The following is a 26,108-nucleotide window of genomic DNA, read 5'->3' as shown; positions in this document are numbered from 1 at the left end:
GCACAAAAGTTAATGTCATACAAATAATCATTCCAATAGTAGATAAATGTAATACATCAAATGTGAAAGAGATGAAAGTCATCAACAAATAATAGTTGAACTACAAGAACTTGTTGCCCACCTTCACAACATCTGAGCTACTTTTCTTGACACTATACACATCAACAAGACCTACAAATTTGAATAATGCAACCATTAGATTCACATAAACCAACAAATCCCAATATGTAAAAATAAGCCAAAAAAATAAAAATAACTTTAAGAATGGGGTAATGATGTAAAATATGAGGTTGAAAGTACCTGGCAACCAAATTTTAACATACTAGTTTCTGTACAATCACCCTTCAAAGAATCAAAAAAATATGAGACTATTATGATAAGTATCATTTTAAACAAATAACAAGATTTCAAATTGGGAGATAAATTAAAAAGATGGATTAATCATTACTTGTAAAGATAATCTTGTGAGAAACCCATGTTGAAGAGGATGCCCAAATGGAGATCAACCTAGCAATGCATCTCAAATTCGATGATTAAAGCTGAATGAAATAAATTAATCAAAAATATCATTGTACAAAAAAAATAATAAACACTCCAACTATAAAAATATGCAAATTAAAAGGTATACCTCCCAATCCCAGTTCCTGCTAGATTAAATTGTGATGCATTTATCCCTCTACCATTATTCGCCACTTCACCAAAATCCCAACCTTCACCATATTTGAAATTTTCCAAAAATTCGATACAACTTTTTAATAAAATTTGTTGCAAGTAAAATGATGATAGTTTAAAGACTATCAATACTCACATGAAGATTCTAGAACAATCCACTCCATCATTTTCCCTTGAAAAAATTTTAAGCACACTTTTAGCCCTCATCTGTAATTAGATAAACAAAAAAATAAGTTACAAAACAATTAAAAATTTTGTGTTTTGTGAGAATATCATACCATTGTGCTTTTAATCATATGATAAGATCAAACCGGAACCCATGAATCTGTATGTAAGAATCAAAAAACTTATAATTATTACAACCATAGAATTAGAGGTGCAAATTGCAAAATGGCTAAAATTTATTTCACTTTTACCTTATAATTAACTGCCCAGTTTAAAACATCATCAATGATTAAACGATCAACCATAAAATGCTCACTAGCTATGTTATTCATACATGTGTTGTTCTCAATGAAACCATCTGCATTTCTTCTCGAGTAATAACCTGGAACAATCTATAAACAATTCAAAATTACCATTTTTAATTGAACATACAAAAAATGGAGCTTGAGAATCAAATGAACAACCTTGTCAAGCACAGAGTTGTCACCTACAGGACCACTTCCATGTAGGTGACTGTAAACAACATCCAATACAACACGAAAACCTATAAAATTAAGTCTCTGCATTCCATTACATCATCATGAAAATTAAGTCCAATAAATCTTTTAAAAGTCTAATTATAAATTATGAAGATGAATAAATATTAACCTAAACCATGTTCCGAAACTCTATTATACAACATGAACCATTAGGGTTAGTTGCATAGCTTCCTGTAGGAACTCCCCATAGCACATGATTATAACTTTTTATTGAAAAAAAAAAGAGAGTAAATTTTCAAAGTTTAGAACAAAACAAATTTTAGAATCAAGAATTAAAGTGCCTGAATTAGAATTACCCCCAATTGTATCCATCCTCATTTTGGATGGCTGTGATGTACTCCTGTTGCTCAGGTGAATATGGTGGCAGAGACTTGAGCATCTCTATATCTAATCTTTTTCATTGCAATCCAAATCATAAAATCATACACTATAAAATCTGAATAATAAGAAAGAAGGAAATGAAGATTTTATCTTACTTACACGTACATCCTGTTTTATGAACCCAAGAGCTTCCATCAACAACTTGAACATATTCCAAACAAAGATAGAAAGTTGATAATGAAAGTAAGTTATACTTGAGCAGGTAAGAAGGACAATGTGACATGTTGTACAATCAAACATTCAACCTGGATCAAGTTGCATTCACTTCAGAAGGGATTAAAGATGCTCAGCAAATAGTATGTGTCACAATTATCAAGCATTTGCTTCAAATGGGATCAAAGACTTATCTTTAAATTTTGTATCTTGCATATGAGAACTTTGAAATTAGCAAACAAAGAGCTGAAAGGAATGATGAAAACTGTGAAGATACAAGACATTGATGTTAGTATAAATATTATGAATATCTTTCTTTTGATACTTTATAATTATAGACCATTTAGTCTAGTTTTTATGTTTAGAATATGCAAGATGAAATGATGGACATGATGGATATAAGCATTGAGATACAAGAATCTGTTGGTAGAAGTTACAGTGTGCTAGATGATATTGATGAAGATGATCTCATGGGTGGTAAGCAAAAATTTATTTTTATTATTTGTCTTTTTTTAAATGTTAACTTCACTTTATGGAAATGTTTCAGAACTTGATGCTTTGGAGGCAGACATGGGTCAAGAAACTGAAGGTGAAGGGGTACCTTCATATCTTCAACCTGATAATGAGCCCGATATGAATGAAGAGCTTAATCTGCCTACAGCTCCAAGTGAACATGCAGTGCCAGCTGGCAGAGTTAACAATCAGGTAACTTTTTGTTGGATAAGGTGTCTAAGTCCATAACTTATTTGGTATATACTTGACCCGACCCGACATGGTCCATTTGGGTTGCACTTCACCCGAACAATTTATATGGATAATCTTATGAGAATAGTATGTTTATGATTTATTAATATATTATAAGTTATAATATATTAATATCAAGTCATGTTATTTAATTAGTTTTAGTCTTAAATTAATTATGAATTAATTTAGTGATTAAAAGGAAGACTAATTAAACATGGGCTATTGCATTTTATATAATGTGGGCTTAAACTCATTAGGAATGGGCTAAGCATGCATGGGGGTCCATGGATGATCCATGGAGCTTTTAACCCATGGATCCTTGGAAAGGAAAAGACATGGGTTATTAGGGTTTACCCTAATCCTCCACACTATATAAAGATGCACATATTGCAAGAAATGGCAACTAGTTGTGTGAGACTTTGTGGTGGCCGATTTCTACATAGCATATTATTCTCTCAAGGTTTTTCCAAGTTTGTGGTTATTTGTGATTCCACTTGATGCATTCACATTATTGGTGCTAGGCTCTCAAACTCCAAGAAATCAATCACTATCAAAAGGTATGTCATTCTTCTAGTGTTTTATGATTCTAGTTCTTCATGCCATGCTAGTTAGGATGTAAACCTTGGAGATTATTATTTGCATGTGTTTTAGAGAAAACATAGATCCAAGGTTTATTAGGGTTGCATGTACACTTAGGAGTGTTAGAATGCTCAAAACCCAACAATGGTATCAGAGACTAGGCTTGTTTTCTTGAATACTTGATGCAAATTGCTGAAAAATGTCGAAAAACTGCATTATGCGTAGCTGACTCGCCGAGTCCTTCATGGAACTCGCCGAGTCCATTTGAATATGCAACCAACTCACCGAGTCAGTTCATGCACTCGACGAGTTGGCAGGCCTGAGTGCAGATTTTCAAGTTTTCGTGCTGGAATTGGTCTAGAATCATTACCTTAAACTGTTTTGAACTTATAAAACCTGTTTTTGATGTGGTAATGATGATGGTGGACCAATTTCAAAGTTATAATCAAAGTTTCAAGTTTATATATGCTTATATGATTCTTGAAAGTTGTTGATTATGAATGTTCATGAACTTATGAGTTTTGATAGATCATAGGAATTATGTGCAAATTGTTTGATAGTATAATTCTTGATCTTTATGACATTGAATGAACTCCATAACTTGTCCTCAAGTTATGGAATTCCAAAAGTTTTTTCTTTTAAATGTTTTTTAAGAAGTCATAAGTTACACTTTTGAAGAGTTTTTTCTAATAAATGTTTTTATGGACTCCATAACTTGTTGTCCTCAAGTTATGGATTTCAAAGAGACTCTTCATTAAAAGTTTTAAACACTTAATTAAAACTCATAAGTTATGAATATCCAAAAGTTTTTGAATTGTTCAAAACTTGTCCTCAAGTTTTGGAATTTGTAAAGTCTCACACAAACTTTAATTCCATACCCTAGAAGTTTTAGAAGTTAAAATTCAACCCTTATACTATTATAAGATTAATGGTTAATATTTATATATATATGTATAAGATTAAGTCGTTTTACTGTTAGTAGGCCTCATTCACGAAGTCGGTCTATAAGGGGGGTATAAGGTTGTTTCCTATAAAATGGTAACTTAATGGGTGTCCACTCTCACCCACCGCTTCCTTGATCGGTGGAGGGTCGTTAGTCGAACGGGTAGGACAATGACTTTAAATCCTTATTAAAAGTATAATGATTATTATAAAGTAACTAAATATTTTAATTCCCAATCTTAGTTACTTTAGGAAAAATGTGAACATGGTGCTAGTCCATGGAATTTACACTTTGTACCTTACCAAGTCATTGGTGGAGCGTATGTGGTTAACCAGCACACTAACTTGGACTAGTAAGGATCACGAAGGGTGACTTAATGTTTGTCATAGATCAATGGAGCGTGTGTGGTTAACCGGCACATTGATTAGGTGATAATATTAAGGGTACCAAGTGAATTAGTATGGTTATTCACACCTTGTTTTGTGATCCTCGACATCCCAGTCACAAAACTTGAAGGGCACACTCGAGATCGAAACCTGCCATTGAAAAGTTCAATGAATCTCAAAAGATCTAGGAATTTCAAACCCAGGAAAAACCTAATAAAATTATTTCATTTTCGTGGTGGAAATTGGTGAATCGTCATTCGCCTACCTTCAAATATCTTATAGCTTGGATTACGACATCCCTCTTTCAAGTTATAAAATATTGTGTTGAGTCCTAGCCTTAATATTTCATATTGGGTGTTATATTAAGGATTTTGAATCAACTAACTTGATTATCTCCCATTATAGATGTCTGGTTCAGACAACTATGATCTTCCCAAATCTCTTGGAACAAGCTTTCCTCTTAAAGATGATGTCCCTCAACATCATGCTTCTCTTCCTCCACCTCCTCTATTTATTCTCCCTAACCCACAAGTTTAAGGTCACTCAAGCCCTATTAACAAGCATAGTCTATGTGTGCTCACATCTTGGAGATAAAGTCACATATTAACAAGCCGGGAGAGTTGGGTGTCAAAGTCTTGTCAAAGTTGGATGTTCAATCACTTTCTTGGTAACATAGTGACTCCCTTTGGAACTACTATGAGACAGACTATGACATGACCCTTAGTGATCTTATCTATTTGCTTGGTGCTGCGGAATCAGCAATGATTTGGAACACTAGTAAAGCAAATTTTGTTAGAAGATCAACTTCCCAAACCTTAAATGGACATTGACAATGGTAGCATTGGATATCTAGAAAAAGGATTTCTCTTCCCAATGGAAAGGGATCGGCCATAGTCAACTCGGTTGACCAAATGGTCAAGAGAAAGGCTAAGTCTGAGATAGTTTCATGTGCTATTACCAAAGGGTAAATATGTTTTATTGCCAAAGGGAGGGACACTGATTGCGAAGCTGCCTTATTTACCTGAAAGATCATAAGGTTGATCAAGTCAAGAAGTTAAACTCTATTTCAGTTAGAGTCCACTATCTAACTCTATTAAGTTCCTATTTGGATATTCTTATTACATAATGTGAATGGGTCACATGTTGATGTTTTTAAGAATCAAAGAAAAGATAGGAAGCTTAAAGGAAGTATACGCTGATTCTGATTGCGAAGATGGGTTTTGATCGCATGGTTCGGTGATCAGAATTTTGAGCTGTTGCTTAAGAGTTATGATATATTACTTAGGAATAGATAACAACAAGGGTTTCATATAGATTGTAAGGATAAGTTTTTCCGCAAATTTTTTAAAATAAAAAACAAGGTTTTAATTTTATTTATTTTAAAAATATCCTTACAATGGCATTTGTGAAAAATTGTTGCTTATATGTTTCTAGTAATAGCAATAATGGAAAGTGGATTTGATTCTTTCGTTTGTGGTAGTGTCAGAATTTACCAAATGAGGAAAGGTTCCTATCACCCAAGTTTCAATTGGACCGAAACTTGGAATCATACAAGTTGTATTATATGACGGATGAGAATTTTCATCTTTGGAAAATTAAGACTAATTCCTTATGTGAACAAGGATAGGACTAAAGGGATCGGGTACACTAGGTGTGTGCTGGTCAAGGTCCACCACAAAGATCGATTCGTCATGATTTACTAAAGTTTAGTAAGTATGGTTATACTTGCAAGTTTAAGTATAATTCTGTAATATTGAAAAGGTTTTAATGTATGGCAGAACGGATGAGAAGAATCAAATTTGGCAGAGAGCTAAAAGTTTCTCAAATCTGAAAAGATGAGAGTACTTTAGTATAATGTTTTATAATCATCTTAATGATTTTGAAACCATATCACAATTTGATCCTCTAAGGACATCTTAGTGTATTCTTATGGCTGAGAAGAGGAGTCATGAATTGTTGGAATGGTTAAAATAAGAAGAGGAATTGTACTTCGTTCCAAAACAATTCTTAGAGTTATACTCCAGGATTGTAACATTAAGTGACATAAATTAAGGTTTAAAACACTTATCAAATGTAGTGAAAAATGTTTTCTACTCTTGTACATTTGAAATTGGGAAGTTGTGATGTCTTGGATGAGACAAAGACCAATTAAGACCAACTGTGTAAAGTGTTCGTCTTGATAAGAATCCACACTACGCCTTGAATATTTTTTTGTCAAGGAATGGTTCTTGACTAGGGAATCTTATATGTCAAGAGGACAGTGGGAGCCTTAAAGATCCTGAAAGAGTTTAAAGATTTAATCAAGAGTAAAACCTGTGTTTTATCACTAGCACATGACTTGAGGTTTGTAACCTATCATGTTGACAATTCTTGTGCCAATTAAGTTAACTATGCATATGAGTTCTGTTAGTTCTAAATTGTGAGCATAACAGCTTGGAAGCATTGATGGGCCTTGTGCTACCAGGTGACAAGAAATTAAGATTTAACAAGTTCAATCCATGTAAGGCTGGATTTGTCACTAACCTTGTCTTGTGATTATGGTTTTGACAAATTCACATGCATAGGAACTCATACACCATAAAATCTAAGTGTCATAAGGTTTCTCTCCGATTCATGAGAATGATGGTGAGGAAACACTTTCACTAAGTAGATTTTAAGTAGATAGCAATTGTGTTATTTGCATTTTCAAAAGTCGTTAGTGGAGCGTGTGTGGTTAACCGGCACACTAACATGGACTTGTGAGAAATGGCAAAGGTCTAAACAATTGAGACTATGATTACAGCATCCCTTTTCATAGCTCTTGAAATTTTTTAGACACACATGTGAGGCATCTACGGAAGGGTGTATGAATCTAAATTTTAGAAGTCCAATCGATTTCTGAATACATGTCAAAGCTAGTGGGAGCATAAGTGTTATGCTAACAATCATCATGTTAGTGGGAGCATGATAATTATGATTATTATTATTGCAAGCTAGCAATGTTAATTATAGAAAAACAAAAGTTTTAATTCGTGAAGTTGCAGGGGTTGGAAAAGTTGTTTTGCTATAATTAAAGGAGAGGAAATTATACTTCAATACAATTCTAAAAGCTTAGATTGAGATTTTAATCATCTTTAGTCAAGGATATATATATATATATATATATATATATATATATATATATATATATATATATGTATATATATACATATATATATATATATATGTATGTATTTTATGTTGGAATGGTTCAACTTAAAGAAATTCTATATATATTGCGTTATCAAAATTCGATTATGATAACGGCATCCCTCTTCACAGTTAAATTTTGAAAACATGGCAAATAAAAAATATTATAGCAAGAGACTGGTCTAGTATCATGTCTTTATGTGAGACATCATGAATTGTGTCCCATATGCTTCCGATATAGGATCGATTTCAGGTGATATAATATTCATCCTTTCTAAATTTTCCAAATGCTCAGGGCATTTAGAAGGGAAAAGTCTAGAACTGGATATAACTAAAGTGATTAACCAATTGTCGAGGACAATCTGAGGTTTGCCAAAGATTGGTTGCTCAGGGACATTTGGAAGTATAGTGTTAATTTTGGCAGGACCATATTGACATTTTCTGAAAAGAGGAAACTCTTGTTCAGAAGTGATAGTCAAAATGGGACTATGGAAATGTCTCCATAGGTGGAAGTTATTCAATCTGTGTAAGATTAGAAAACCTTAATGCAAGAAGGATGTTCAAAGCAATGTACTTTGAATATGAGACTTCGTTTCCATAGAGTTGATCTCCTTTGGAATCCTCTATAATGATTGATGACAAGGTTTTGGTGACCTTGTGCATAATCATTACGACAGGATCAGTGCATATAAGTTTAAAATCTAACAGATTTTTGGTAAATGGTAGGAATTAGGAATTCTTACATTTACAATAAGGATTTGGGATTGTGAAATGAGCATCATTGGAATCATGTTCAATTGATTTTTTTCACAAAGTAAAGATCATAGACAAACATAGTGTGAATACTTGGAGTATGGCTTAACTATTGTTTAGAAAAACAAAGTGTACATGCTAGGATCATGGGACAACTGTTGTTTTTATTCAAGTATTAAGTTGATTATTTAAAACATTATACAATGAATAATGTGTAATCAATATGGTGATAAATAAAAGGTGGTTTTATTTATATTCAAAATGGTTCTGAGACCATATTGGATTCAATTATTATTGTGTTTCACTTTGCATGTTTTGACTTCCAGAATAGCTAAGTTATTCTTTCTGAATGACTAAGTTATTTAAACACTCCACAGTCATTCATATGTTGGAAGTAGGTATGAATTAAGACTGTCATGAATCGAGTTTGTAGATGGCTAAATGTGTTTAGTCATGGTAATGGTTGCTACAACATTCATGAGTGCTCATAAGTTATGAGTATTGGAATTAACCCACGCTCACTTGTATCACTTCATGGAATTTATCTTGAGTGATCGTGAGATGGTAATATGATATAAGTCTTCAAACCTAGAGATATGAGTTGTTGCCTATGAGTTGGTTGTGCATTGATTGCATGAAAACGCATCAGTAACTTGATGTTATAAAACGTGCCTTTGTGTACAATTCAACAAGTAGTAGAACAAGCATATGAGTCGAAGTTTATCTATTACTTCTAGAAATAAAAGCGATATATGGGACCCTCGATGATTTTGTTTTGACCTATGTACTGGGCCCGGTCAGAACCTAATTGATGTGTTCAATTTAGTTCTTTGTCAAACAAATCGGAAATCGGGAAACAAACTGCTGGACAATAAGTACGACGTTGTTCCATGTATTTGTCCGGCTGATATCATGAGAACAGAGGATTATATGATCACTTATCTAAAATGGCGCTTCATAGTTCAACAGAGTTTTCGAGAGCTACGATTGCTGGTTGGTTCCTGAAATAATATGCGCAAATACAGTTATTAGACTTATCCAAGTGGGAGACTGTTGGATAAGGTGTCTAAGTCCATAACTTATTTGGTATATACTTGACCCTACCCGGCATGGTCCATTTGGGTTGCACTTCACCCAAACAATTTATATGGATAAACTTATAAGAATAGTATGTTTATGATTTATTAATATATTATAAGTTATAATATATTAATATGAAGTCATGTTATTTAATTAGTTTTAGTCTTAAATTAATTATGAATTAATTTAGTGATTAAAAGGAAGACTAATTAAACATGGGCTATTGCATTTTATATAATATGGGCTTAAACTCATTAGGAATGGGCTAAGCATGCATGGGGGTCCATGGATGATCCATGGAGCTTTTAACCCATGGATCCTTGGAAAGGAAAAGACATGGGTTATTAGGGTTTACCCTAATCCTCCACACTATATAAAGATGCACATATTGCAAGAAATGGCAACTAGTTGTGTGAGACTTTGTGGTGGCCGATTTCTACATAGCATATTATTCTCTCAAGGTTTTTCCAAGTTTGTGGTTATTTGTGATTCCACTTGATGCATTCACATTATTGGTGCTAGGCTCTCAAACTCCAAGAAATCAATCACTATCAAAAGGTATGTCATTCTTCTAGTGTTTTATGATTCTAGTTCTTCATGCCATGCTAGTTAGGATGTAAACCTTGGAGATTATTATTTGCATGTGTTTTAGAGAAAACATAGATCCAAGGTTTATTAGGGTTGCATGTACACTTAGGAGTGTTAGAATGCTAAAAAACCAACACTTTTTATGCTCAAAATTTGAAGTATAATATTGTAGTTGTCATTAAGTAATGTAGCTCCATCGCAGCCCATTAAATCCACAATTTAGGTCAGGAAAATCAGACCCTTAAATTTATGCTCAAAATGGTAAACATGTGGATGTGTGTGTGGTGTTGTGTGCGATTGTGAACATGTATCATAACAGGATTAAGAAGCAGAAAAGTAGGGGAGATGGATGTCTTACCTGAGCAATAAAAAAACGAGAATAAGGGAGATGGAACTGAGCGTACCTGAGATGCTTAGAGCGTAGAATTGGGGATCAAGGAAGGAGGAGGAAATCATGATTAATATATGTATCACTTTTCCATTTAAGGTTTTACAGAGGAGAATACGAGAAGAATCAAAATCGAAATCAGTGGTATGAATAAAGGAGAAATAAGAACCTGGATCTTTTCTTTGACATTCTCGATGGTGTCATTGCTCTCATCAAAATTAAAGAGGGCTAAATACAAAGTTGGAGATAGAGATCGTATGAAATCCAAACTGACAACGAAGGGTGTTATTAATAAGGGTTTTGCTGTAAAGAGAGGAATTTGGTGAAAAGACGTGAGATTGCGGAGGATTTAAGAAAAGTATGGAGAGAGAAAGAAAGAACATGCAACCCATCAGCGAAGAAGGGAATGTATTTCTATGTGTGTGAGAGAGACGATCAAGATACATCAAACCAAATTGGCCGTGGCCTAGCTCTTTACCGATTGTGCAAGTTGCATGGACATCTTCCATTCGTCGCCCGAGGACAAGGCTGACGGTAGCCGACAGTGATTGGCGAGGAGTGATGATGATATTAGGGATTTTTGGGTATTGATTGAGAGAGAAAGAGCGATGGAAATAAGGTAGAGGATAAACTGGCAGCCTTTCAAACTTTAGGGATTTTTATTTCCCCCCAAAGATGAAATTGCGTGTTTCATAAAATATAAAGCGACATCTCTACACGACACTCATTTTAACATAAGTGCCCTCCGTTTTTTTAATTTTTTTTATTGGACATTAATTTTAGGGCACGCAAAAATGCGTGTCCTCTATCCTTCATTTTTTATACGGACATTATTTTTAGGATGCACAAAAACGCGTATCGTAAATCATGCGTGCCATTGTTTGTGTGTCATTAAAGTGCAATTTTGTATCAATTTTAAATAGAAAAAACGCTATCAAGTAAGCTTCGAAACTGCAATTAAGATTAGGCATGAATAGAGTCTCCAAGTACAAGCTTTATAAATACACAAGAGCTATAACAACAAACAGAAACTCCAAATCTAATACTAACAAATAATTTCCACACTCCATAGAATCTCGATTGTAGATAAGGAAGTATATAAACGATTTCAACCAAAACCTAACAAATAGAGGCCTAATTGTGAACACAAACAACACTGGTGCATGTTGTCGGCGGAAACTAACAAAAAAGGAAACATATTTAGAGACACTAAGAAACTACAGACACCAAAGCGCAAAGCTACATTCAAAACCAATTCAGAAAACAGTGTTCGTTTAACGCATATATATATATATATATATATATATATATATATATATATATATACATGTGTGTGTGCATTTGAGTAACAAATGAGCATTAAACGAACACCTTTTGGTCAACATTCAAAAAGTTATACATTTCTCATACGTGGATAGTCAAGAGCAGTAAGTAAGAAGCAAAAAAAAAGGATACAATAAGAAACAAGCACATGCACCTGGTAAACAAAAAGGATAGATCAAAAAAGCGGTATGTTTTAATCTAAAAGAAGATAAAGTGAGGAAATGAGGCTTTAAGAAGCATGCATATAACTTAAGTTTGTTGAATAAGTTGAAGGTTCTTACAATTTGAAGAAAGCAAATGCATTTTATAGAATACACACAGATTATTAATCCTAAAGCTTTGAGTGAGGAAAATAAAAACCTTATTATCATAATTAAATGATGATGTGGGTTGTTGATGGCGGCGAGGAGGAGAAGATATCTTCGACGAAGGTCACAAATATGCAGCAAGGAAGAAGGAAAGGGTAAGAAGACATCATCGTGAATGGCCAGTGGTTGTTTCTAGGATTAGAGAGAAGGAGGAGGGAGAGAATGGCTCTATGTGATTTTATGAGAGATAAAGGAGATCAGAGGAGAGAGTGCAGAAGCAGGGTACTTCAAAATTTTAGAATTTGAGAGGATTTCTTTTTCCCCCTGTTAAAACACATGTTTGAGCTAAAAATTATAACGCGACATTTATAGATGACACACATTTAAGTTAAGCGTCCTCCGTGTTTGTAATTTTTTTGTTAGACACTAATTTTAGGGCACGCACAAATGAGTGCCCTCTATTCTTCAACCTTTAGAAAGCTGACATTATTTTTAGGACACACACAAAATGCATATTGTAACTTAGTGTGTGTCATTGTTTATGTGTCATCAAAGGCTTGCTTTCTTCTTGTCACACCCCAAAACCAAGAACGGCGGAAACGTTCTGGGGCGGAGGACGTCATGTACAGTATCACAACAATGTAAAGTAGTAAACAAGAAACAACATCATCCATTGCATTAATAATATAATTATTATACAAATGTGTTCTGTCAAATTTTGATAAACACTAAAGCATAAATCAAAATGAAAGATGAATCTTCAACGAGCTCCATCTTCCTTAATCCTTGCATCGGTACCTGTCTATGATGACCTGAGGATACAAGTAATTTTGAAAGCGAGTATCAGCTTTAAAGCTGGTGAGATCATAAGTATTTTAGTGTCTTAATTTGTATGTAAGAATTTGTAAGTTTATGAACGGTAAGTATGGAAAATGTATATGAACTGTAAATGTAAAAATGTTTGTAAAACAACTACAAACGTTTGAAAAACTCTAGAAATCCCTATGATTCCTACTATTATGTCACACCCCGAAAACCGAAGGCGGAAACATTTCCGGGGTTGACTCCATGTTGAGTATCAAATCCTATGTACATAGTAAGTAAAGTAGAACAATCATTACATTACATATAAAAGTTTTACAATTTTTTCAAAAGTAAAGTAGTACAGTTTGTGATACATAGTATATATATAGAAACAAAACGAACGGGTCTTGTACGCACTCCAACCTGGATTAAGTGGATCTTCGGGTACCTGTTCTATCAATGACCTGAGAACACAAGCGGTTTGAAAATCAGCATAACGCTGGTGAGTTCATAAGTAGTTTTTGTTTTGGAAAATGTTCATGTTTCCTTTCTGTTTCTGAAAATGTAACACACGCCATGAAAATCCCACATTTTCTTAAAAAGGTTGGTTGGTTGTTTCACATTATGTAAAGTAAAGTTGTACACTGAAAACATGTTTACCCTTGTGAAAATGTACATTTGGGTTATCTGTTTTGTTATTCTGTTCTGATTATGTACCAATGGATCCCCAAGAAAGTCCCATACTTTCCTGATTGTATATTACCAATTGTAAAAGATGTAAGGTTATCCAGTTTGTTACACTTTTCTAGTGATGTAAATGTTTTCCCCAGGAAAGCCCCATGCTTTCCTGAATGTTGGTTATCAATGTAAAAGATGTATTCATTATTACTATAAGTAAATCTCTGTTATCCTAATTGCGAGTTCCATAACCATACTATAGACTGAACTTGTGGAAATAAGTTGTCCACATCCTTATGACTTTCGTCACCCTTAAACCATTTCGGTTCGGCTGTAGCTAGCAGCCAGGTGTGGGGTAGTCAGCCCCGTATAGATCTATACACTCAAGTCACACTCTCTAAATCCCAGAGATTCTGGTTACGGGTGTAGTCCTCCACTCGCGTATCTCTGTGGAGTGTTCGCCGAGGACGTGTCTCCAATCATACATGAATAACAAATTTACTAGTAATAATATGATAGTCCTCCACTCGCGTATATCTGAGGAGTGTTACTGAGGACAAACAGTGTACAAGTTTCATGTTCATATGTTCTAATGTCATGCTTTTAACTGATAAAATGTGGAAAACATTTGTGAAATATATAAAACATAACAGTTTATATAACCCATTTCACAAATAAATGTTTACGTGATCTGCATGCTCGAATGGTTACCAATTGTATCAATCAGTATTTAAAGCATATAAAATGTGAAACACACACACGAAAACAAGTTTTTGAGTACAAGAAACCCTTGTACATTGCTTGTGTTCCCCCCTGAAAACAGTGAAAAACAGTGAAAAAGGGTAGGGGTATGAACTCACCAGACTCGGAAAGGCGACGGTTTCGGATACTAGACATTGGTTCGGGGCTTGATTACTCGCGATGTCCCTATGTAAAATGAAATAATGCCCATATATATCTAATTAGATTTACAATTACTAATTATATGGAACATTTCACTCCAACGAGGTTAAACACCTCAAAACGAGCGTTTGGAGTGACCCGGGTGACATCTTCGGACGTGTAATGACACTAGGGACTTGGGATTTGAGTTTACTCCCCAAGAGTAAACATATTAGGGAGTTTACAGCCACAAAACACACACATACATGAGTTTACGGCCGTAAACTCATGTTGGTGTGATTTTGAGGGTTTAATGGCTTGTTTGGACTTGGGGATTGTTAGAATGACTTACTAAAATGCCTTAGAATAATTTGAATGAATTAATACCACTTAAAAGGGAGTTTACGGCTATAAACTTGGAGTTTACGGCCGTAAACTCTCCTAGAGTCAAGAAAAATTGAATTGAGGTACAAGGAGTAATCACATGTGATTCTAATTAATTTTCCAAGGCTTTGTATCACTTTTGGACATCAAATAACATCAAATTAGGAGTTTACGGCCCAGACATATGTTCTTTGGCCGTAAACTCTCCTATGTTCATGAATAATTAATTTTTGACACTTAAAACAATCACATGTGATTTCTAGAAATTTTTCCAAGCCTTTGGGTGAATTAGGGGCATCATTTGGCATGGTTTCATGAGTTTACGGCCAAAGGGTATGTGCCTAGGCCGTAAACTCCTATATGTGGTATTTTGATGTGTTATAAACCCCCAAACTATTTTTAGATGGATCTAGGATTTACCACAAGGCTATTGGTTGAGTTACAAGGTATTTAGACATGATTTAAGGTGTTTAATCCCCATTTTTGAGGAGTTTACGGCCCAAGAAAAAGCCTTGGCCGTAAACTCTCTTTTGTCCTTCAAAATTCATGTTTTAAGTGTTTCAAGTCCCAATTTGTAAGCCTCAAAGTCATATCTAAGTCCCAACAATGATTTGGAAGGGTTAACTGGCTTAAAAACCCCATTATTAAGTGTTTACGGCCCAAGCTTGATCCTTGGCCGTAAACACATGTTCTAGGTCCTAAAATTCCATTTAAACATCAATTTGAAGGCTAAAGAGGTTAGATAACAAGTTAGGGATGTTACCTCTTTGATTTGGAGCCTTAAATCTTTGTTTTTGGACCTTTGATTATGGAAGAGGAGAGAGGTTGGAAGTGTTTATGGAAGAATGGCCAAAAGCTTCAAATGAAAGCTTTGAATCATTTATATAGTGTTCGGGAATTGGACACGGCGAAATTCTACCCGATACCGACGTTAGGCGGGGCTTTTGGTCGCACCCGACCAAGTTGCCGTAACCCGATATGGTCGATTCTAGAATTATTCCGATAACTATTATGGGGTGTTAGAATGATTTCAAATGGCATTAAGACACCCATTAAGTCATTTTAGATTAATACAAGTTAATGACTTAATTAATTGACGAAATCGGAAACGGATTTGGAAACGGCGTTTGGTTGATCGAATTGGATTACAATTTGAGTTACAAGAAGTGATATGAAATTTCGGGTTGTTACATATTATATAACGGTGTCTTCTACCAAGACCTAACTGTTCTCAAGGTAGTCTTCTACCAAGACTTAACTGTTCTAAATGTTCGTTTCTTGTAAAAGTGTGTAATTTTCCCCAGTGTAACTATCATTATCAAAATATAGTTTCTACATTATCGTGCATCGTGTGAATGTTCACGAAGTGAATGTAATGGGAAAACGAAATAGTACTATGGTGTAGTGTCGAATTACAACCATACCAATTACCTTAAGTCTAGGGTAATCTTGTAAGTACTGTAGCCTTTGTAGTAAATAACTACATCGGTACTCAGCTGCCTTATTTGAGGGATAAGGTATAATGTGATGTCTAGATCCCAGGCTGTACGCTCCCCTATCAAAGGGATTTTGGGACCTACCCACGACCCCTGCATATCTGCAAGCCGTGAGCATCCACATTACTATGATTATGTATACTCGATATAACTATCACAATTGCGTTGTGATTCATCAGTATAGTTAGATCCTGAACTGGGTCCATGCTATAGCACCTAGTGACATCTGTTCTATGTATATGTAAGTGTACTCGTGTAATTGTGATCATGTAATGGTACTCATGTAAGTGTGACCATGTAAACGTATCTATGTAATAGTATAGTAATGTAATCGTTCTAGTATTGTTGTATATGTTCTCTTTCTAGTATAGTTGTATATGTTCTCTTTCTAGTATAGTTGTATATGTTCTTCTCTAGTATAGTTGTATATGTTCTTCTAGTAGTAAGTATTGACTCATGAATGAACTGACTCATAGTATGATATCGCGTTCTAGTAATAGTTATAGTATCTTCCTAAACTACCCATATGGTAGTTTACTAGTAATCTAACTAGTACGTATGAACATGGATGTATACCCTTGCTACCCAAGGGAATGGGATGAACTGGAAGGGCCTTTATGACTATATATGTACATATGTTATATAACTAATATTTAAACGACCTTCGGACGAGTACCCGATATCCCACTAGACCACATCTCAAGCGCGAAAAGGAAATAGGGCGGATAGCCTTCCTAAGTCTTTTAAACATTTCTTATGTAACTATACATATAGAGGCATGCAATTTATAATTTAAAAGCATAAAATAAGTTTTGTAAAACCTTTGAACATAAATATTTTCTAAGAAAAGATCGACTTGATGTCGATCTATAAAACGGTTTCGAAGGCATGGGTTTGATAAAACGGTTTAATATAAAGAAACATTTGTTTGAAACACAATTGAAAATAAGTTTGAAAAGTAATATACAGAGTATAATGTACAGAGAATTAAGGAGTTTTAAACACATAAAGTGTTTATGAAAGACATTTGAAGGAAACTGTTTAGTAAAACGGCTAATGAGTAGCCAATCATTTGAATGCTGCTTATTAATCACATGTGATTGATATAATAATTAGCATAATCCTACTTGTATCCCCCCCCCATAAAACATTTAAAAACAGTTTAAAACATTGATTAAGGGGTATGAACTCACCTGTAGTGATTGGTTCTGATGAAAATGTTGGATCAGTTGCTAAGTATCAAGTGGTGGCTTGAGTACACACACGAATCCTATTTAGCATATATTGGCATATATATGAATATAATTAGTGTTATGAACGACTGAATAATGATTTTGGGACCACCTTAAGGACTAGTAAACACTTATAATGAAGTGTTACAATCATATATGATTGTATGAGGGTTTATAAGGCTATACAAGAGAGTGTATGGCCAAAATACACACTATATGTGTGTGTGCGGCCTAGTGTGCTGCCAGCACATGTGTGCGGCCCTGTGTGCGGCCATGTGTGCTGCCAGATGGTGTGTGCTGTCAGATGGTGTTCTTGGTGTTCTTGGTACCTTTTATGAAGATCTTCAAGGAGATTAGGATGATACTTGAGAGGATTTCGAGTTCTATGCTTGAAGAAGTGAAAGAAATGTTCAAAAATGACTAAGTGTGGTATATATAGGTGGAGTGTGCGGTTGGGAAGGGTGTGAGGCCGCAAACACATGTGTGTGGCCGCACACTCCATGTGTTGGAGTGTTTGGCCTTTTTTTGATTCCTACACTTTGATTTAACCCATTTCCACACTCCAACCTTGATTATAACACGTTTAGAACGCTCCATTAGACCCTAAATGGTACTACAAGATAGCAAAACGAGTCTATTATTGATAAGAAATGAAGAATGCAAGCTAGAAGTTTTCGGGTTGTCACACTTATAGTGCCATGACGTGGAATGAGTTAGATAAAATGTGTGTCTCTAGTGATCTCTACGACGTGACATGAGGATGACCACGACGTGGTAGCTGTTGAAACCTAAGCCCATGATTTCTAGGGTTTCCTCCATATTTAACGACATTAACTCTAGGGTTAGGTCATTCTATCCAACCTCCATCCTACCTAAACAAAAATCTAGTATCAATGGAAGAATAAGAGCTTATTTGCTTGATTTTGGGCTTGTTCTTTATAATTTGGTGAAGCTTGAGGAAGAAGGAAGTTAATTTTGGTGCAAAGAAGCAATGGGCTATCTTGGATCCATCACTCTCTTCAAATTTCTGAGTTCTTGAAGGCATAATGTTAACATCTTGACCTTTGTTCTTCTTGTTTCAAGTTTGAGCTCATTTTAGGTCATTTTGGTCCCTTCCTTAAATGCACTTGGAGTTTGAGGAACTCCAGATCTTGTTGTGGCTCTCAAATGGTCCTTTGGTTTCTGAGAATGTTAAAAGAGTCATGTTTGGAGCTATCTTGTATCCATGAGCAAGTTATTGTTATATTAAGGACTTAATGGACATAGGGCTTAGGCTCTTGTCTTGTGGTGAGGTCCTAATTGATAAAGTTGGAAACATTATCCATTAAGTCATTAAGATGAAGTAGATCTAAAGATTTAAGCATTGATCGGTAAGGATTAAGCTCTTAATAAAGATTTGAGAAAATTTGTCATAATCACAATATGGTCAAGGAGGGCCCATGACGTGGCAAGTGTTGACTTGGTTGACCGTTGACTTTTGATGACTTGGTTGACTGTTGACTTTATGGACCTTTGACCGTTAAATTTTGATTAGATGACTTTGGGTCAAACTTGGAGGATTTGGGTTGCTGATTTTGGAAGGATCTTTATTTAATGTTAGCCTTCTCGTGGGATTGATTAGTACAAGGAGTGAGAGTGTTGTCATGCTTCTCCAATTATTCATTCTAGGTGAGTTTTTCACTATGCCACATATCTCATTGTATATTCCTTTCATGATTAGATAGTGGTACTAAGTACGAGAAAGCTAGCTATCAAGGATGACTCCTTGCTATACATGTCCGGTGTAGGACACTTGATGTCCTGTTATGTTAGAATGGTAAGGTCTTGCATGTATTTTGTATAATTTTGTTAGGAGTTATGTTTGGTTAGGGTAACTGGGGAATGCAAGTTATCACGATTTGGTAGGTTTTACCATCGACTGACTTAATTGAGAAGTGATAAATGACGGGGTAATAAAGGAAGGCTAGTTACCAAGGATATGTAATCTGCTAGTATATGTTAGGTGTTTATGTTATATGATTATATGGTAATGATAGTACTAGTTTTATGTAGTCTAAGTTGGATAGCCTGAGAACACTTGATATAATGCCTTATTGTGATGTTCTTGTATGATTGTACGCTCTCAGGTGGATCATTTGTTCGTCTGTTTCTCCGATCCCTTACTACATATGAACTTAGTAATTATATAAAAGGCAAGGAGCTAGCCCCTGATGAAGCGTATGAAAGACCATGGGGGTAGCCCACGACACTTTCTTGTAAGACCAGGATTTGGCCCTTGGCATTACATGGAAAGACCATGAGGGTAACCCATGGTAATTGTATAAAGACCATCAGGGTAGCCCATGATACTTACTTGTAAGAGTAGGATATGGCCCTTGATATTAAAAGGGAATACCATGGGGTAGCCCATGGCATGAAGTGATTTTAAGACTATGATTTGACCTATAGCCTTCACTTGGGATTGGAATAGACTTGTTAGTCTTATGCATGATTATAATGTATATTATACTCATATTAATTGTAGAGTTGGCAGAACGAAGCTAGAGCGGAGACCTTGTGTGGATGTATTATATGTATGATAGAATATGTGGTATATTGGGGATCTCACTAAAATTTATGCTTACATTTGTGGATAAAATGCTTTATAGGCTGTTTGTGAGAAGGACTTAATGGGATTGTACACACATATCAAATATATTCGTTTCCATAGTTTTGTAAATGTAACTCTGGTAATGTACGGTTTTCCACAAATTTATATTATTCAATGGTTATCGATACAAATGTTTAATTGATTGATATGTTTAATGAATAAAAATCTCTTTGTAATTTCCGGGACATTACATTGGTTCTATATATTCCTTTTCTTCATGCTCCTTTTGATTTTTAGTCTTATTTTTTTATTGCTTGTATATGTATCTTTTTGCCTTTGTGAAACTCTATTGATTATTTCTTCTTTATGGGTTTTCTTTTCACTTACAGGTGAAAAAAAAAGAAACTCTACTTAATCGTTTAACTTATAGACTAGGATTAAAGCCATAAACTAAAATATGGTTATATGCTACATATTCTATTATGTAATTGTGACATTCTAAAAATCACGATATAAAATTTCATTTATAATTTAAAAGAAACCATTGTTTTCAACCAAAACCATATCAAATCAAGTGTCAAATACAAATACTCCAATGATCAATACATCATAAAAATCTCCCAAAACATATCATCGAATGATGTGTACGATCTCGCCTTCGTCTTGCCCCGGTCATCCGAAGTACCTGAAACATAAAACTAAAACTATAATCCAAAGCTCAGTGAGTTCCCCCAAAGTACCACCACACAACATATAATAGCATGCATATTGGGTCTACAACTAATAGACTGGATTATCTGCAAGTCCACATCATGAATCTGGCTTTCCTACGGGCCCACAGTATGACAGGACATGCCTGGCTTACTCCCGAGCCCACAACATAAGTCTGGCTTGCCCCTTGTCCCCACAACTTATGTATGGCTTTCTCCCAAGTTTATTGGCTTCAGAAAAAAATAGTAACGCCTCAAACCATCCATACTATGTCGGCATAACATAGCAGATAACATATCACAGTAACAAATAATCATATAGCCAATCAACAGACTAACAGGCAGATCTACAGATCACTATTGCATAACAACATCCTACATACTAGGACTTCGTACTAACAGATCAATACATGATAGCAACATCCTCTAAACCAGGATACATAACTCAGTGGGCTAACATTGGTGCCTTCAACCCATAAGTCAAATGAGGAAAACTCACCTCTTAAACTGAACACATAGTTGAATAGGTATTTACTCCGAAAATCAGCTCTACCCGTCACTTATTCACCAAATAATGACAAATCTCAAATAAAACTCAAAATACCCTCAGGTTAAAGTTGGTCAAAGTCAAACCTATTCAATACAGCTGAGTACACTAGGCGTACTCAATTGGTACGCGATGTGTACTCTTTTCTTGACCAAAAGATGGGTGGTTGACCGCGTTTGCGCAACGTACCACTTGGTACCCCTTTCCCTTCCCATTAAGGGCTTAATTCTTAAGTTATTATGTCCAAACTACAGATCTAGACCTCAAATGTTGTCCTTAACCATAAACTTTCCAATTATATGGTCTTGCATGGCCATTAAGTGCTTAATACCAAAAATCAAAACCTCTTAACCCGTAAAGACATCCAAACTCATGCATGGAAGTGAAAATAACAAACAAGTCCAAATTTTTATGCATCTAGACACCAAAACGTATGAAAGGACAACTTAAATGGATTAAAGTAGGTCATACTCATAATACAAAACTAATAGAACCAAAAGAACAAAAACTTCATGGCCAAACTAGATCTAAGCATAACTTCATCAAGTTCAAAGCTTTTTACCTTCAAAGGGTGTCCAAAGATGATGTGATTATGGATCCAAGATGCTCCATACTTTTAGGATGATCTCATCTTCTTTCTTCCTCGTTCAAGTTCACCAAAACACATACCAAGCTCAAAATGGCCTCAAAAGGATTAGGGCTTGCAAAGAGGGTCGAAATAGGGTTGGAGGCTGATGGGAGATACGCGACTTGGGACTTAAGGATGTTCAAATATGGTCCAAACCCTATAAATTAGGCTTTGGGATCCTGCTACATATGCCCAACATATGTGAGGACGTCCCATATTTACAAAAATGCCATTTTGGTCAAATTGCCACAATTCTCATATCAAGGGCTAAAAATGGAAATACCTTAAAATTAAGATGTTACAGTAATACTCCGTATAAACATGATACAAAGCAAATCGTAGTGACTAATATTAAATTTATCAATCTAAGTAATTACTACCAATATACAAAATAAACTAAGATGTGATTACAAAAAGGGATAAGGAATTGAATCACTAATGAACTTTCAATTTTATCCATATTTAGTTACTGGATTTTTTTTCGTGTTTCATTTACTCCTGAATTATTTGAAATTGTTTACATTTAACCTTATGACTAGTTGTAACCAGTCATATGGATGTGAACAATTTCAAATAATTCAAATATAAATCAAACACGAAAAAAATTTAATAACTAAGTATAAACAAAATTAAAAATTCATTAAACTTTCATGTCGTTATAAAAATAAAATTGCAAACCGATAGATTCAAAAGAAAACTTTGGGACAGAAAAGTATAAATTACAAAAATAGTCTCTGTGGTACAATGATTTTAAATTGAGTCCTTGAAAGATTTTTATTGTTGATTTGATCCCTAGGGTTTTAATTCATTTTGAATCAAGTCCCAATCATTAACATTGTTTATTTTCTTCCGTTAAATATGTTTAAATTACTATTTCACCGTTGATGTCTTATTCACAAACCCATGTTCGACCACCGAACCTTTTGAGATCTTTTCTCGTCGACTTCTCACACCTAGCACATCGTTCGTCATCACAACATCAGGCCTTTATCACCACCTCTTCAGAGGCGCACCTTTTATGGGGTCGGGAGGGGTTTCCCCCCCCCCCCCCCCCGAATTTTGGGCTAGAAGTAGAGTATGTATGTTTAATTTTCAGAATTATAGGCCCAACAATGTGAGTTTTGGGTTGTGGCCCCTCCTGACTTAATCCAATGTCTGTTTTCCAAGAAGCCAATCCAAGAGAGATATAGAAGCAATCATCGACCATCATTCAATCTGTAAAGCTTCCGCCCCAATCCCCCAGGCCCGATTCTCAATTCTTCGCTCAATCGCTAGTCGCTAATCGTTAAATCAAAGCTGCCAGATCACCATTTACCACCGTCACCTACTGGATGATGCGGTGCTACTGCCTGTTGTTGTTCAGCTGTTCTGCACAACCGTAATTCTACTACAATCTTCATCCTCAATTCTTTGCTAATTAGGTATGCTTTCAACTTTCACCTTGGCGGATGTTCTTTCCTATTTCAGTCTTTCAGGGATTAAGGATTCTTTCTTTTCTAATTTCTATAGTTGTACTTGTTTAGTTGTTGGATACTTGTAATTAGAAAGTTGGAATTGTCCAGGAGCCTATTTTGTTGCTTTTGTCTAGAATGAACTTATGCATTGATATGAAGATTTCCTCTATATTTGATTGTTGTTGGAATTTAGGAATCAACTAATTACACATTGTTAAACATTCTCTTCTTTGTTCGACTAATTAGTGATGAATGATGAGCATTGCTTATTTGCTTATGTTAATCTAATATGTGATATAAGTTAAAGGACTGAATAGCTGATTAACTGATTTTGAATGAATTGTTTTTTTATTCTGATTTTTATATATACAATCATGGGAAATATGAAAACGATTGATTCTTTATTCAAAAGAAAGGTTGATAATGAAGAAATTCATGATGAAAATATAGAGATTAAACGTCACAAAGCTTCAACAAGTGAACCACAACCACAAGAACATGAAAATCAACAAGAGACTGATATTTCTGAAGCTACACAAGCAAATCCTAATGAGGTGGGTCTTAAACAACTAGAAAGAGATCCTGCTAAACGAAAACAAATGTGGGATTATCTGGTTAATTTAAGGGAATAAGTAATACGAACTTATATGAGTCTACGACCTTTCTAAATACGTCATAAAGAGTATCATGCTAAAGGTTCAAAGAAACATCCTTGTAATGAAGCAAAACGAAGCACAAATATTGAAGATTCATTTACGATTAAAAACTTTAATTAACAAAGTTCGTTGGTTTACATTCCAAGCATGTGCTTTACGAGGACATGATGAATCTCCTAGTTCCAAAAATCATGGTAATTTTTTGCAACTACTAAATCTTCTAGCATCTTATAATGATGAAGTTGCAAATGGTATATTATAGAAAGCTCCTTATAATTTAAAATATACTTCTGGAGAAATTCAAAAAGAAATTATTAGTATTATTGCAAATAAATTTAGAAAGCATATTCGTAGTGAAGTGGGTGATTCATATTTTTGTGTCATGGTTGATGAGTCACAGGATGGGTCTAAAAAAGAGCAAATGGTGATAATTTTGAGATTTGTTGATGTAGAAGGGATCATGCGGGAAAGGTTATAATGGTGCTAGTAATATGAGAAGACAATGGAATGGATTACAGACACTTGTCTTAAGGATTGTCCTTATGCATATTATGTTCATTGCTTTACTCACAGATTACAAATAGCATTGGTAGCTGCTTCAAGGGAAATTATTCCTGTCCACCAATTTTTCACAAACTTATTTTTTTAATTAATATAATATGTACTTCCATTAAGCGTCATGATGGGTTACAAAAGGCGAAGGAAACTGAGATTGAACAATTATTGGAACTAGGTGAAATCGAATCAGGTAAAGGATTGAATTAAGTTGGGACATTAAGAAGAGCCGGTGAAACACGTTGGAGTTCTCATTTTCGTTATGTTTGTAGTTTTCTTAACATCTTTGATTGTACTCGTGTTGTTCTCCAGGGAATAATTGATGATATATCTGCTACTTATTCTCAACATAGAGATGCTAATGTAGCTTACTGTTTCCTAAAATCATTTGAGTTTGTTTTTATTCTTCACTTAATAAAGGAAGTAATGGGGAAAACTGATGTTTTTTCTCAAGCTCTACAAACGAAATCCCAGGATATTCTTAATGCCATTGAGTTAGTTTCAGCAACAAAGGAGGGTCTAAATGAATTCAAAAACATGGGATGGGATTCTTTACTTGCATAGGTAAAGTTTTTTTGTGAAAAACATCAAATAGATATGCCAAATATGATTGCTCTATATAGTTCTACTCAATACCGGCCTCGAAAAACATATAATCATGTTACTTTTGAACATTTTTATCGAGTGGATTTGTTTACAGCCATATTGGACAAACAACTACATGAGTTGAATAGTAGATTCAATGATTAGGCAATGGAGCTATTAAGTCTTAGTTCTACTTTAGTTTCAAAAGAACACCCAAAAGTGATTAAAGTTGATCAAATTTGTCGTCTTGCTGAGAGGTATTATCCCAAAGATTTTACGGAGCAAGAGAGAATTCAATTACGACATCAATTGGAGATTTTTAATATTGTTATGACAAAGAATCCCAAGCTTAGTGATGTATCAACTATGGCTGACTTATGCAAGGGTCTTGTGGAAACTTAGAAGTGTAAGACGTATTATTTTCTTGATAGAGTGGTTCGGTTAATCTTGACACTTCCAATTTGTACAACAACAACAGAGAGGAGATTTTTAGCAATGAAAATATTCAAAAACCGTCTTCGCAATACGATGTTGGTTGACTTTCTCGCAAACAACTTGGTGGTTTACATAGAAAGAGAAATTGTTGAAAACATTGATTCGAAGTCGGTAATTGATGAATTTAAAGACATTAAAGGTCGTCAGGCTAAGTTCTAATTCTTTTTCTAGTTATCTTTTGTGTTTATTTGCAAAAACAATTTTTTTTGTGTGTAAGAACATTTATTTTAGTTTATAATACT

The 26,108-nt window shown here is 34.7% G+C and overlaps 1 protein-coding gene across 1 annotated transcript; it reads left to right on the top strand.

Moving 5' to 3' along the window:
* The first annotated feature begins 1,699 nt into the window (after window positions 1-1,699).
* On the top strand, window positions 1,700-23,831 carry LOC145049602 (vacuolar protein sorting-associated protein 60.2-like). The gene is made up of 6 exons (XM_078997987.1): window positions 1,700-1,727; window positions 1,965-2,051; window positions 2,125-2,198; window positions 2,276-2,387; window positions 2,458-2,615; window positions 23,769-23,831. The coding sequence occupies exons 1-6, from the start codon at window positions 1,700-1,702 to the stop codon at window positions 23,829-23,831; spliced, it is 522 nt and encodes a 173-aa protein (XP_078854113.1).
* The last annotated feature ends 2,277 nt before the right edge of the window (window positions 23,832-26,108 follow it).

Source organism: Lactuca serriola, chromosome 5, assembly GCF_051521515.1.
Source record: "Lactuca serriola cultivar US96UC23 chromosome 5, Lser_US96UC23_V15, whole genome shotgun sequence".
NCBI classification, from domain to species: domain Eukaryota; kingdom Viridiplantae; phylum Streptophyta; class Magnoliopsida; order Asterales; family Asteraceae; genus Lactuca; species Lactuca serriola.
The sequence above is the reverse complement of the archived record's forward strand: the minus strand, read 5'-3'. Positions and strand labels throughout refer to the sequence as shown.